This window comes from Felis catus, chromosome E2, assembly GCF_018350175.1.
Source record: "Felis catus isolate Fca126 chromosome E2, F.catus_Fca126_mat1.0, whole genome shotgun sequence".
Lineage (NCBI taxonomy): Eukaryota > Metazoa > Chordata > Mammalia > Carnivora > Felidae > Felis > Felis catus.
In genome coordinates, this window is record NC_058382.1 from 34326197 (window position 1) to 34340185 (window position 13989).

A 13989-nucleotide genomic window follows, 5' to 3' on the forward strand; every position below is an offset into this window, starting at 1 on the left:
AGCTCTCTGAAACTGTTGAGGGGATCACGCATCGGCCCAAGTTGGGATTTGGGGAGAAGCGGCAGAAGATGCTAGTAATGGCCACCGAAACCAGCCCAGGGGATTCTCACGCCTCTCCTTTTGAAGACAGATCAGTGATGAAGTTCATCAAGGGTATGGATGGGCCTCTGTTCCAGGTGAGAGTTAAGGTCTGGGCAGCTCCTGTCCACATTCTCACTTGCCCTACAAACAACCACTGGGGTAAATAGGTAGGCTTGTGAAACCATCTCCCCCATTTCCAGATGGGTGAACTGATCCCGGAGATATCCAGCGACATGGTGAAGGCCCTACAGTGTGAGGACTCTGGGGAGCACAGGCCTCTAAGAGGCCCAGCTCAAGGGGGATTTTGCAAGTCTCTTGAGACCCAGAGGGAAGGACACGGCGGGGGTCCCCTCTGAGCTGTTCCAAGCCACAGAGAATTTCCTTTTATTTGGAGGAAGCGGGAGTTCTTCTTTCGTAATGTGAATGTCAGAGATTCTGGACCCACCGGTGACTAAGAGTGTCTGGGGCTCGTGGGTGTCTCGAAGTGCTTAAATACTTGGCCCTCCTGTCATCCGGTGATTACAGACACCTGAGCTGGGACACATAGGACAAGAGCATGGCCAGCCCGAAGATTCTGTTCCTGGCTGTCCTTGTCCTCCTTGCTATGACACTTCAGGCAACTGAGGCAGGTGAGGCTGGGGAGAGGGAGGACTCCCTGTAGAGGCCAGGGTCAGACACTGGGGTGTCTTCCTCATGTAGCGGAAAGAGGAGTGGACTGAGAGCAGATGACCCCGGTCTGCCGCTGGCTCCGGACTAGTCATGTGGCTTCTCTGGGCTTCGGTTTACACATCTGTTAAATGGGTAGTCTTTTATTTCTTAGTTTATTATTTATCTTGACAGAGAGAGAGAGGGAGCATGAGCACAAGTGCTGTGCCAACAGCACAGAGCCTGATGCGGGGCTCGAACTCACAAACCTTGAGACTGTGACCTGAGTCGAGATCAAGAGTCGGATGTTTAACCGACTGCCACCCAGGAGCCCTAAATGGGTAGTCTTGAAGGCCTGGAGTCTAGGATCTGTCTCAGCTGGGGTGGGGGGCTGTGGTGGACATGGCCTGCTGTCCTTCTCCTCCAGAGAACTCAAGCATAGGATGCTTGGGGTGTGGAGAAGGAGCCACCAGAAGGAGCCATGTGGGACGGGACAAGGAAGGAGCTGGCATGAGGGGTGTCCCCTTGGGAAACTGGTCCTGCTCTTCTACCACTACATTTTTGCTCCAGAACCTGCCCTCAACACCGAGGCCTTCCCTTCCCTTCTCCATCTCAGTGTAAATCCTCCTGCCCTGTGTTGGATAAGGGCACGAGCACTGGGCTGGGAGACGGGCAGCCGTCTTTGGGTTTCCTGAGGGCTTTTCCTGCATCGAAGGCCCCATAACTTGGTGCCATTATCACCCCTTCCACCGGAGGAGGAAACTGGGCCTCGGAGACGTTAAATGACTTGCCCAGGAAGGCCTGGTGACTCAGGGCAGAGCAGGCCCCGTAGCCAGGTCTGCATGACTGGACTCTGCCCGGGTCCTTATCCTGACTCTCCAGAGTCCCGCTGTGTGACTCTGGGCAAATCGTCTCCCTCTCTGGATCTCAGCCTCCCCGCGTGCACCGTGAAGGTCACGGGAGGCGTGAGCCGCAGCAGACTTCTTGGATTGCCCGGGGACTCGTCAAGACGCGCGTGGGACTCAGCAGGGCCGGGGCTGGGCGCCGAGCATTTCTGACAAGCTCTAGGTGACACTGATAGCGCTGGCCCACGGACCTCGCCTGCAGTAGCCGGGGCTTCGTCCTGTGCAGAGTCTCTGGGCCCCGCCTAGAGGCCCCGGGCATCGTTGAATCTCAGTGGTTGTGAATCCCCCTGCCTCCACCTGACCGACCCGGATCGGAGACACTGGGCCCTCAGTGTCCCTCAGAGACCCCGAGAATGGGGACTCAGAGTCCTCCGGGCACCAGCCTGCCACACGGGAACAGAAATGCCGGCTCAGAGGCTGGGGCTGAGAGCTACCCGTCTGTGCCCCGCCCGTGAGTCTTCTGCACGTCTCCCTCCTCCAGGCCCCTACGGCGCCAACGTGGAAGACAGCGTCTGCTGCCGAGACTACTTCCGCCACCCCCTGCCCTCTCGCATGCTGAAGTATTTCTACTGGACTTCAGACTCCTGCCGGAGGCCCGGCGTGGTGTGAGTACGGAGCCGGGGATGCAGGGGCTTAGAGAGCCTGCCGGGCTGGCTCAGGAGGGCCCAGGAGCAGGTGGGTGGGCAGACCCAAGGACGGGAGGAGTGCAGCTGGTCTCTGTCCTTGAAACGGCTCGGCCCAGCCCGGGGGTGTACCGAGAAAAAAAAAAAAAATCATGCGATCATTCAACAAATTATTTTGGACGCCTACTGCCTGCCAGGCGGCCTGCCGGGTTCCGGGGATGCAGAGCTGAATGAGCAGGGCACCAGCTGGCGGTTTACACGATCCAGTGCCTAGTGCATGGAGGCAGCGCAGAGCCGTAGCGCGGGGTGCTCCCATCAGAAGCATCTGGGGCCCATCCTCCCCAGCACCCTGGGAGTTGGCGGAGGCAGCCTATTCTTACCAGAAGAAGGCTGAGGTGACAGAGAACGCGTCCTACGGCCAGGCGTGGTTCTGGGGTGACCGTGCTAACTCGGGTAACCCTCCCCGCAGAACTACTAGGAGCGCGATTATTTCTGTTTTTTTTTTAAGTTTATTTCTTTAAGAAAGAGACCGAGAAAGAGTGTCAGTGGGGGAGGGGCAGAGAGAGAGGGAGAGAGAGAGAGAACCCCAAGCAGGCCCTGCGCTGTCAGCAGGGAGCCCGAGGAGGGGCTCGATCTCACAAACCAGGAGATCATGACCTGAGCCGAAATCAAGAGTCAGACGCTCAACCGGCTGAGCGCCTCTGTTTCCGTTTTACGAATGGACAAAGAGGTGCAGGGAGGGGAAGTGATTTGCTCCAGGCTGCCCTGTTAGAACCAGGACTCCTGGGTCCTTGTCCAGGGCTTTCTCCTGGGGTTCTTTTTCTCCTTTGCCTCTTTTCCTCCATTTCTTTACTTCCCTTTCCTTAGCCTGGAGCCCGGGCCTGTGCCTGCCACTGGCCAAGTGACGGGGCCTGTCCCTGGGGCTCCAGCTCCTCCAGACTGCTGCCTGCCAAGCCCCTCACCAGGGTGTCTGGGCTTAGGGGCTCGTGACCCCCTTTGGGGCTCCTTCATTATGTCTTCATTTGCTCCCCCTTACTTCTTGACCATCCCTCACGGTGGGCGGGGGGGGGGGGTGCTGCAGGTGAATAACAAAGAAGGCGGAAGTGGGTTCTTGTCACTTTGACTCTGAGCCTCCGTTTCCCCATCAGTGTAACAGGAGTGATCACCTTCATTTATTTTTATTTATCAGACATGTAGAGAGTGCTTGCTAAATGCAGGCACTGTTACAACCACTTTATAAATATTAACTCATTTAATCCTTGAAACAGCCTTATGTTGTAGGTAGTGTTATGATCCTCTTTTTGCAGGTGAGGAGATGGGCCCAGAGAGGTTTTGGGGCCTCTTGAGTGTCACAGGGCACAGTAATAGTAAGTGGAGGGTGTGATGCTCGATGCCTGACATATAACAGATGCTCAAAGACAGCACGTGATAATTGGATTTTGAGCCAGAAGGGACTCTAGAAAGGAAGTGTCTTGACAAATGGGGAGATCAAGGGGCTGAGTCTTGCCCAGTGTCACACAGCAGCCAGGGCAAGCTGCCCACGAGGCCAAGATCAACACTGCTGCCTTCTTTTTCTTTCTGTTCATTGGTTTTCTGTGGGGTGGGGGGCAGATCAGGGGAGTAAGAGAAGCCAGAGCTTCTAGCTTCATGGACAAGCTCTTCAGAGGCAGGAAGGGAGCAGGGCTGGGGGGGACGGGGGGGGGGGGATGTTTCTGACCACTGGCCAGCTTTAAGTCCACTCCTGCCCACAACAGCTGAGAGCCCCAAGGGCCTGGCCTGGTACTTACTGCACCTTGGGCAAAGTGGGAGACTTAGCCCGCAATTGCTAAGTGATCTTGGGCCAGTGCCTAGTCCTCTGCTTTGTGCTTTGCGCCCCCAGGGGGCACAGTGAATCAGATCTGACCAGCTCAGGCACTCAGGCAAGCTGCTTTACCCCTTCAGGCCCCACTTGCCTCACCTGTGAAATGGATAGAATGATAGGGCCTCATAGGGTTGTCCGTAAGGACTTATTAAGAAAATCAATGTTAAGGGGCACCTGAGTGGCTCAACCGGTTGAGTGGCGTCTCACTCTTGGTTTCGGCTAAGGTCATGACCTCGCAGTTTCCTGAGTTTGAGCCCCGCTTCGGACCCTGTGCTGGCAGCTCGGAGCCTGGAGCCTGCTTTGGATCCTGTGTCTCCCTCTCCTTCTGCCCCTCCCCTGCTCACATTCTGTTTCTCTCAAAAATAAATAAACATTGAAGTAACCTTTAAAAAGACAAGACAAGGAAAAGAAGAGAAAATCAATGGTAAAAGTCCAGGCCAGCTCCTGGCAGTTACGGGGTTCCAGAGCACCTACTATCTATTGCTCTGAACACTTCCGTTTATATTAACTCATCTAATCTTCATTCAGCTCCTGTGAGGACCGCGATTATTATCCTCATTTCACAGATGTGGAAACTAAGGGACGTGCTAACAATGGCAGAGCTGGGCCAGAGGATCTGGCTCCAAAGTTCATGCTCTTGGCTCTCTTCCAAGGCGATATCAGCAATGATCACGAGACTCTTGGGCATTCTATTTCTTGGCCTGACCTGGCCCTCAAGCCTAGATGAAGAGTCCAGGAAATTCTAGCTGCTCTTCTCCCCTCTCCCCGCTTAAGAAGTAAGTTTACATACAACAGAGGCCTCGTAACCTTTGAACCGCTCTAGATAGCAGGTACCCCCCGCATAGGGTGGGTGCCTCATAAATGTGAAGTGACTCTGTCTAGTGGGCATCTCTGCATACAGTAAGTGACTCATAAATGTTAAGCTTCCAGAGAAGGGATGTGGCATTCTTGCTGCATGCTAATGCTCCCTTATTGCCTCCCTGGTGTCTCCTTCCAGCTTCCTTACGGTCAGGGACCGGGAGATCTGTGCTGACCCCAGGCTGCCCTGGGTGAAGAAGATTCTGCAGAAGATGAACCCATGAGAAAGGGCCCTGCCCTGATGACCGTGGCCTTGGCTCCTCCAGGAAGGCTCACAGAGCCCCACCTCTCGGCCGTTACGGCCGCCCCTCAACACAAGCCTGTGCCGATGGATCTCTCCGCAATCTCTTATCTCTGTGCCTGTAGCTGTCACCCTCAGAGGAGCCTCCACACTGTCACTCATCTCCCCTCTTGTCCCTCTAACCCATTCTCTGCCCCACCGCAGCCAGAGGGGCCGCAATCCTGGTCAGTTACTCTCCTGCTCAAAACTCTTCCATGGCTCCCCATTGCCCCAAGCTGAGGTGAGAGCTCCTGAGCCTGGCACCCCTGTCCCCAGCCCTGCCTCATTTCCCTTCACACATGTTGGACTCCAGCTCCCTGTTCTCCAAATCCGTGCCATACATGTCCACTTCCAAGTCTTTTTCCAGGCTGCACCTGACGCCCAGGATGCCTCCCCACCACCTGTGTGTGTCCACCCCTACCAGCCCTCCGAGGCACTGCTCAACCCAAGCAGCCAGCAATTGAGTTTTATTTTTTCAGATGTCCCCTGGCCCTCTGCCCCCTCTTAACAGCCTTGATCACGGTCTACCCAGAATTCTCAGGACTTGGGGAACTCGTCCTACCGCCCCACTGGCTGGATCAAGGTCCCACACCTGTTACTTTGTCCATTGGCCTTCAACGCAGAGCACAGGGCCTGGCTCAGAATCAGGGCTCAATGAATGGCTACAGGCTGAATCAATAAAAATAATGTTCCTCTGCCATGGCCCATCCCCCAAAGGCCCTCACACATCAATACAGAGACTCAAGTTCATCTAGAAAGCAGCCAGTTGAGTCAATTGTGAAACCTCAAATTTACCCAGATTCACCTCTCTTCCCCATTTTACCTCTGTGTTGGGCTTTTTGACTCTTTCTTGTTTCCCTCTTGCTCCTCTAACCTCTGACACCCAGGCTTGACCTCTTCAGAGTTCCCCACTTTCCCTTTCTCCTTCCCCAAATAACTGATAACCAACTTTATGCTACGGTGTGAATGACTACCCTTGGCTTGATATTGCAAGCTCTAATTATATTTCTATAAGAAAAGAGGGCAAATGCTTAAGAGGCCAAAAGGTTGAATGGAAAAGTTTTAGGAACTGTTTGGGAGGGGGACGAGGTAGAACTTTCCTGGCCCTGGGAGTGTGTAGGGTATAGTTAAGGGAAAGAGCCTTGGGTGGAGATTGTTCTCAGCTGGGAGGGGCCAGGATAAGGCCTGGGACTTGGGGCTTTTCTGCACTTCCTTGGGGACAATAGATTCCCCAGGTCAAGGAAATGAACTTTACACGTGCTCCTTTCTCTCCAAGGGAGCGTGGTGCAGTTTAGCAGGGTGGTTGATGCTGTGTGAATCTGAGGAGACCACTGACCCTCTCTGAGCCTCGCTTGAGAATGAGAAGACCCATATTATGGGGTTGCTGTGGGGTTCAGGTCCAAGACATGGGGAGCAAAACTCAGTGTCTTCCAGGGCCCGGAGCCCAGGGTCATCTGCCCACTGTGAACACTGAAAGTGTTAACCTGCCCACTGCCCGCGCATAGCGCCCTCAAGCGTCCTGGGATTGCTCTCCCCTCCTGTCCTGCCCCGGTCCCTCGGGCCTTCTGAAAAATAAACCCTCTACCACAGTGTCTGCTTTGTGCCTTGGCATTTGCTGTCCCTGGGAGGTGGGGCAGGGGGCACGATCGCCACCTCTCTCCCACGGGGAAGCCCTTAACATTACTGACCTGTGAGCTGGCCTGCCCAAGGTCACCCTGTGAGTCGGTGGGAAGCCAGGATTAGACGTCAGACCTGGGGAGCAGCTGTGCTGGTGCCGAGAGAAAGCTCCAGACATTCGTCCACCGGGCCTCACCTTCATCCCCCGCCCCCCCATCCTCCTCCCCCACCCTCTTGTCAGGAGGATCTGATGAAATCACTCATTCGGTCCCTAAGTCTAGAGCTTTAACCAGCATATTCAGCCAGCCAGTCAGTCAGTCATTTAGTCACTGATTCAATAACCCAACCTCAGCCTTCCCCCTTCAAGCGTCACCGCAGAGGAGGAGGAAGGTGTATTAGTCAGGAAAGGCTGTTTCCTGCAACAAACCGCTCCAAAATCTCAGTGGCTCAATTGCACAGAAGCTTTTTCCTTCGCGTGTGACACCTGATGTTGGTCTGGGGGCTCCTACCTTCCACGGGGTCATTCAGGGACCCAGGCTCTTTCCTCCTCACGGCCCCACCCTCCTCCGGGACCCGGACGGCTCCGCAACCTCCCGCGGATGGGGGAAGAGAACATAAACTTGTGCGAGGACTTCACGAGCCAGGCCAGGAAGCGCGGCTCCTCGCCTCTGTGCGCCTGCCATTGGCGGAACTCAGTCACGTGGCCACCCTGCCTGCAAGGGATGCTGGGAAGCACAGCCAAGCTGTGCGCGGGGAGAAAGCGGCAGTGGGTATGGGGAGCGTCTCCTTCGTGTGCTCCTCAACTCCTCTGGACCTGCTTTCCTGGAGTTCTACCCTCAGCTCATTCTGCCCCAACAACAAAAAAGGACCCTGCTGTCCCTGGGACATCTTCGTTATTTTCTCAGTGGACATCTTGGCACAAGTGGCCTTTGCTCCCCTTCAGATCTGGCTCTCACGGTGGGATTTCCAGGGCAGTGGGTTCAGACACCCAAGAGCACTTGTCTGGGAGGCAGGGAGAAGCATCGAGAAGAGCATACGCCATGCATTCAGATAAGCACAGGAACTCTCACTGACTGGGAGTCTGGAGCAAGTTCCCTGGTCTCTGAGCCTCAGTTTCTCCCTCTGTGAACGGAGGCAATAAAAGCAGTTATCACGAGGTTAGCAAGAGTACGTGAGATTGTGAGAGTCCAGTAGATAAGAAGGTATAGCCTAAGGTAAGCCTAAGCCAGTGAGATAAGACAGCCTAATACACAAAATGGGCAAAGGCTTGAATGTATATTTTGCCAAACAAGGTGTATTCAAATGATCAATAAACACATGAAAAGATTCTCAACATCACTAGTCATCAAGAAAATGCAAATCAAAACCAGATGGCTATACCACTCACACTCGTCGGGATGTCTGTTTTAAAAAAGGAAAAAACAGAGCATGCAACTCTGGATCTCAGGGTTGTAAGCTCTAGTCCCACCTTAGGTGTAGAAATTACTTAAAAATAAAATCTTGGGGTGCCTGGGTGGCTCAGTCGGTTAAGCACCTGACTCTTGATTTTGGCTCAGGTCATGAGCTCATGGTTTGCGGGATCGAGCCCTGTGTCGGGCTCTGCACTGACAGTGCGGAGCCTGCTTGGGATTCTCTCTCCCACTCTCTCTCTCTGCCCCTCACCCCACCCACGAGCTCTGGCTGTCTCTCTCTCTCTCTCTCTCTCTCTCTCTCTCTCTTTCAAAATAAATAAATAAATAAATAAATAAATAAATAAATAAATAAGCAAGCAAACATTAAAAAAAATAAAATAAGTCTTTAAAAAATCAAGATAAAATCTTAGGAAAGAAAAAAGACAAGATCGGTGAGCGTCTAGAGAAATTGCAACCTTGTGCATTGGTGGTGGGACTGTAAAGTAGGGTGGTCATGGGGGAAAATAGTATCGTGGGTCCTCAAAAAATCAAACGTAGAATTATCATCTCTTCCAGTAATCTCATTTCTGGGGATGTACACAAAAGAATCGAAAGCAGGGGCTGGAACAGCTATTTGGACACCCATGTTCATAGCAGCGTCCTCCCCAATAGCCAAAAGGTGGGCAGGGCCCCAGTGTCTGACAGGTGAATGGAGAAGCAGAAGGTGGTACACACACACAATGGAATATGACTCAGCCTTAAAAAGGAAGGAAACTCCAGGGGGCGCCTGGGTGGCTCAGTCGGTTAAGCATCCGACTTCGGCTCAGGTCACGATCTCAGGGTCCGTGAGTTCGAGCCCCGCGTCGGGCTCTGTGCTGACAGCTCGGAGCCTGGAGCCTGCTTCGGATTCTGTGTCTCCCTCTCTCTGACCCTCCCCTGTTCATGCTCTGTCTCTCTCTGTCTCAAAAATAAATAAACGTTAAAAAAAATAAATAAAAAGGAAGGAAATTCTGAGCCCTGCTGCAGCATGGCTGAACTTTGAAGACATTCTGCTAAGTGGGACGAGCCAGTCACAAAAGGATGTACACGCTATGACACCTAAAGTAGTCAAAGTCATGGAGACAGAGAATAGGCTGGGGGGTTGTGGGGGCCAGGGGAGGAGTAAGTGGGAGTTACTGTTTAATGGGCCCCGCGGTTCTGTTTCGCAAGGTAAGCAAGTTCTCAAGATGGATGGTGGTGATGGTTACACAGACATGTGAATGTCACTGAACACTCAGAAATGGTGCAAAAGGTGAATTTTACGATATGTGTATCTTGCCACAGTATAAAAGAAGGTATGGCCAGGGCTGTGCACAGACGGAGGAAGGGCCAAGTGCATGTGAACAACTCTTCTCGTGGACCAAAAGAGGTGAGCTGAGCAGAGCTGGATGAGGTGGGGAGGAACTAGGCAGGACTGTCCCCCAGGGGCCCTGGAGATGGCCATCTCACTGGCCACCCCGTCCTTCCTACCATCCTGGGCCCCCACAGGAGTGTCCCTGGCACCCTGCTCTGCTGTTTCTGTTCTGCTCTGGGGGCTCGGGGAGTCCAGCCCATCCCACAAGAACACTCAGGCTGCCTGCTGCCTGGGACACCCAGGCGGGCTCCTAGACGGCCTGAGGAAGGTGTGGGGAGGATGCCCCCTCCCCCTCCTCTCCACCGACCCCCGAGGAACCCTTTCTCCTGCCACCCAGCGCTGTTCTAATTGTTGCTTTAGTTATTCCTCAGCTCAGAACCTCCCCAGCTCCCCTCTGCCCCTGAACAGAACTCTCACTCCTCACACCAGCTTTAAGGTGTCCAAAGCAGCCTCCCTGCCCACTTCGTCCTCAGAGCCAATGGCATGGGACCGTTCCCTATCCCCTTTTTCCCTTGGTTAGCTTTTCCCTCTGCCAGGAATGGTATGTCAAAATCCTGCCTATCTGCCCAGTGCGGGTTACTTACAGATCACAAAGAGGACAGGGGCGCCTGGGTGGCCCCATTGGTTGGGCATCCGACTCTTAATTTTGTCTCAGGTCGTGATCCCAGAGTTGTGAGATCGAGCCCCACATTGAGCTCTGTGCTGAGTGTAGAGCCTGCTTGGGATTCTCTCTCCCTCCCTCTCCCTCTCTCTCTCTCTCTCAAATAAAAAACGAAATGAACAAACAAAAAAAACAAAAAACAAAAACAAATCACAATGGGGATAACCCTTCTCCAGCAGAGAGACCGAGGGTAGGTGCCCATCAATCAGTCCACCAAGGGCAGCGGAACAACCTGTGTGCCATGATGGATATAACAGGTGTAATGTGGAAGATACAGCGTTATTCATAACAGAGTCTTGCCAAGAACATGTAGCTGGGGTCTAATAGAGCCTGTAGATCTGACTGCAATTTACAGGAAGTGAATAGGTTAGGGGAATGAATTAGGTGACATCACAAGGAAACCATTAGACAAATTATGAGATCAGTGCGTAAGACAATAGTTTCGAAACTCTTCAGAAAGTGGATGTGCAGGGGATCTTTTGTAGACTAAAAATAAATGCCAGTTGCAAGGCAGAAACCTAGATTGAACCCTGGTTCAAAAGTAAAAGAGAGAAGGAGGGGAGGGAGGGAAGGAGGAATGGAGGGAGGAAGAAGGAAAGAAAAAAGGGGGGGGGGAAGAAGGAAAGAGAAAGGAAGGTGCAGCTATAAGATACATTTTGGGGACAATGGAGAAATTTGAGTATTAACCAAATATTACATGACATACAGGAATTATTGTTAATTTTGTTAGGTGGGGTAATAGTATATTTATGTAAGACAGTGTCTTTATACTGTGGAGATGCGTGCTGAAGGATTTAGGGGCAAAGTTTCAGACATCCGTAATTTACTTTGAAATGGCTTGGCAGGAAAAAAAAAAAGCAAATGTGGGAAAATGCTAATCATTGAATTTAGGTGCCGAAGATATGAAAGATCTTTGTTCCCTTCCTTCTTCTTTATTGTTTAGAATTTTTCAAAACAACACTGTAAAAGAAACAAAGCAAAATTCTGCCCATCTTCTGATTGAAACATGATCTCTCTCTCCTGCTCACCCCTGCTTTCCTCGATTCCTGGACAAGAGTAAAGCCTTCTCTCCCTGTCCCAGGCCCACAGCCTTAGAGTCTGTGGTAGGACTTCTCTTTCCTACCGAGCGAGGGCTCCTTGGAGCAGGGACTCCGTGTATTTGCCTTTGAGTCCCCGTGCCACCACAGGGCCAGGCACTCACCAGGGCTCAATAGCAAACGCTCACGGCTCCTGCGTGCCTGGCCCTGTGAAAGTCGTTAGTTTTATGAACTCCCCCAGTGAGCGATTTGGTGAAGTCGCTGTTAGCATCCCATTCTACAGATGGGGAAGCTGAGGCTTGGAGAGATTAAGTAACTTGCTGAAGGTGATTCTTTTCACAAGTGGCGGAGTCATGTTTGGCTTCAGGTCTTGGCTGACTTGCAAGTCTAGTTACTGTGTCCAAACTGAATTACCTAAACTCAGTCCTTAACACCTTGATAAGTGGGGAGTCATGACCAGTCTGATATTGCACGGGCGGGGGTGGGGGGGAGGAGCTGGGCCGGAAGAGGGTAGAGATGTCCCCAGGGGCTGAACAAGGAAAAGCTGAGCCGTACTTGGTGTTTGAACACCTTATGGGTATAAACTCACTTAATCCTCAGCAGTCCTCACAGTGGGGATAGAGAGAGGTTGTGTAGTCTGGTGGTCATGAGCTCAGACTCCAGGGCCAGCTGGCTGAGGCAAATCCAGTCTCCCTCACTTCTTGGCTGGTGATCCTCAGAAAAATTACTTAACTCTTGCATTCCTCAGTTTCCCCATCCATAAAATGGACCGTGATAGTGTTTTGCTGACACGCTGGGTCACGGTGACCCAAGTTACTCATACAAAGTGCTTGACACAGTGCCTGTCTCAGAGTTAAGCATGAACTCAGAGAGGTAGGAAAGCTCCCCAAGATCACACAGAAGTAGTACTGCACCAGGGCCAACTGATTCCAAATACTTTCCATTCCAAATGCTTTCTAAATACTTCTTTGGAGCGAAGTCTGGGGCCAGGGGAACAAGCGTCTTAACGCCCCAAACACCTGGCCCAACCTGGTTCTTGTCCTTTGTGAAGTGGAGGGCTTCCTAGGACTTGTCCCTTGCCTCCCCACTTCCCCTTCCTTCCCTTGCCCCTCCTCCTTTCACTTCTCCCCCTCCCCCTGCCCTGCCCTTCCTCCCTCTCTTCTTTCTCCCCCTCCCCCTGCCCCCTTCTTCATCTGCTCCTACCTCCATGGGCAGAGTAGAAAGAACCTTGGACTTCAGTTGTTACACTGCTTGTCCCTCTCAGCACCTCCGTTTTCCCAGTCTTAAGATGAGGGGCTGGACGACGGAAAAATGAAGATCACTGGCTTTATATCTGCTTGGGCTGGGACGGGTTCTCCAAGCCTGGTGCAATGGGCCCGAGCCAGGGGTGCTCCTCCCCATCGAGAAGGGGCTTCCAGCCTCCTACCTCCACGCCCCAGAAGCCTCACTGTGCTTGGGGGAGCGAGGGGGCCTCTGGCCATAGGGGCTGTGACTTCTCTGCCCAGCCCAGCCTAGACCAACTGGCTCTGTAGCCTGGGGCAGTGGCTCAGGGACAAACTGGTTCCCAGTTGGCTGGTAGCCAAAGACACCTAGATAGGAGTGGGGTTCATTGATAACTCCTGGCATCTGGGCTAGGCGACCGTTGAACTCTTCCAGGGTGTCAGGAATTGTTGCCATTGCCTTTAGGGAGGGCCGCCCTCAAAGCGGGCTGTGCTGCACCCACACGCCTCCATGCATTTCCACCAGCGTGGTGGGAGCTGGCTGGCCGGCCGTCACGTGACGGAGGGAGAACCTGGAAAGTCAGAGCTGCGAAGCCCCCCTCCCCAGTGGGTGAGCCCAGCTCCCTCCTGTGCGGGGGGGAGAACCCAGCCGCTCCCCCGCCCCCAAGGGAGGGATGCCTTCTTCAGGGCACCTACCAAGGTGCAGTCAGGGACTGCACCCAGGGTGAGACCAGCAGCCACGCTGTTCCCTGCGGGGCCAGAGCTGGGCGTGGCGGCGGGTGTAAAGGAGGAAAGGAGAGGTCGAGCAGCTGGAGGCAGGGAGGCCAGGGCTCTTTCCTGCGGCCTAAACTACACGCGCCCCTGTGCATGTCTGGTCTGTTCTCCACCCTAGTGCTCTGAATGACCTGAGGTGATTCCACCCCTTCTCTGGGCCTCAGTTTCACCATCTGTCCCTACGAAGTTGGGCCGGATCATTCTTCCAGCGACCGTGTACTGTACTGACGCCCTATTGTTTGGCAGGCTCCATGCGGGGTTCAGGGATACATTGATGAACGAGATCCCCCGGGGAAGTGGGGCTTCGAGGGGGAAAGGTTTGGGGGGGTCTTTCATGAGGTGGGAGGGATGTGTCTCCCAGATCAAAGGAGAGCTTGTCCGATCCAAGCTGTAGGGTCCCGAGGCCCTCCTGGCCTGCTGGCAGCCGGCACTCTGTTCTTCCGTCCTTTTGTTTATTGCTCACTTAGGGCTGGGGTCCCAGGCCAGAATCCAGGGCGGGCGGACGTGGGTAGCCCCGCAGATGGGGGGTTGAGGATGCCCTTTGAATGCTCTCAAGCCCGGTCCAGCTTCCCAGGCAGGTCTGATGTGAGGAACCCTAGTGAGCGGCCAGCCCGGTCCCCCCCTCCCCTGCTGCAGGCCCGAG

General features: G+C 53.6%; 1 protein-coding gene across 1 annotated transcript; it reads left to right on the forward strand.

Annotated features, from left to right (window-relative positions):
• The first annotated feature begins 588 nt into the window (after window positions 1–588).
• CCL22 (C-C motif chemokine ligand 22) lies at window positions 589–6845 on the forward strand. Its single transcript, XM_003998096.5, has 3 exons — window positions 589–710; window positions 2113–2236; window positions 5113–6845. The coding sequence occupies exons 1-3, from the start codon at window positions 638–640 to the stop codon at window positions 5195–5197; spliced, it is 282 nt and encodes a 93-aa protein (XP_003998145.2). The 5' UTR covers window positions 589–637; the 3' UTR covers window positions 5198–6845.
• The last annotated feature ends 7144 nt before the right edge of the window (window positions 6846–13989 follow it).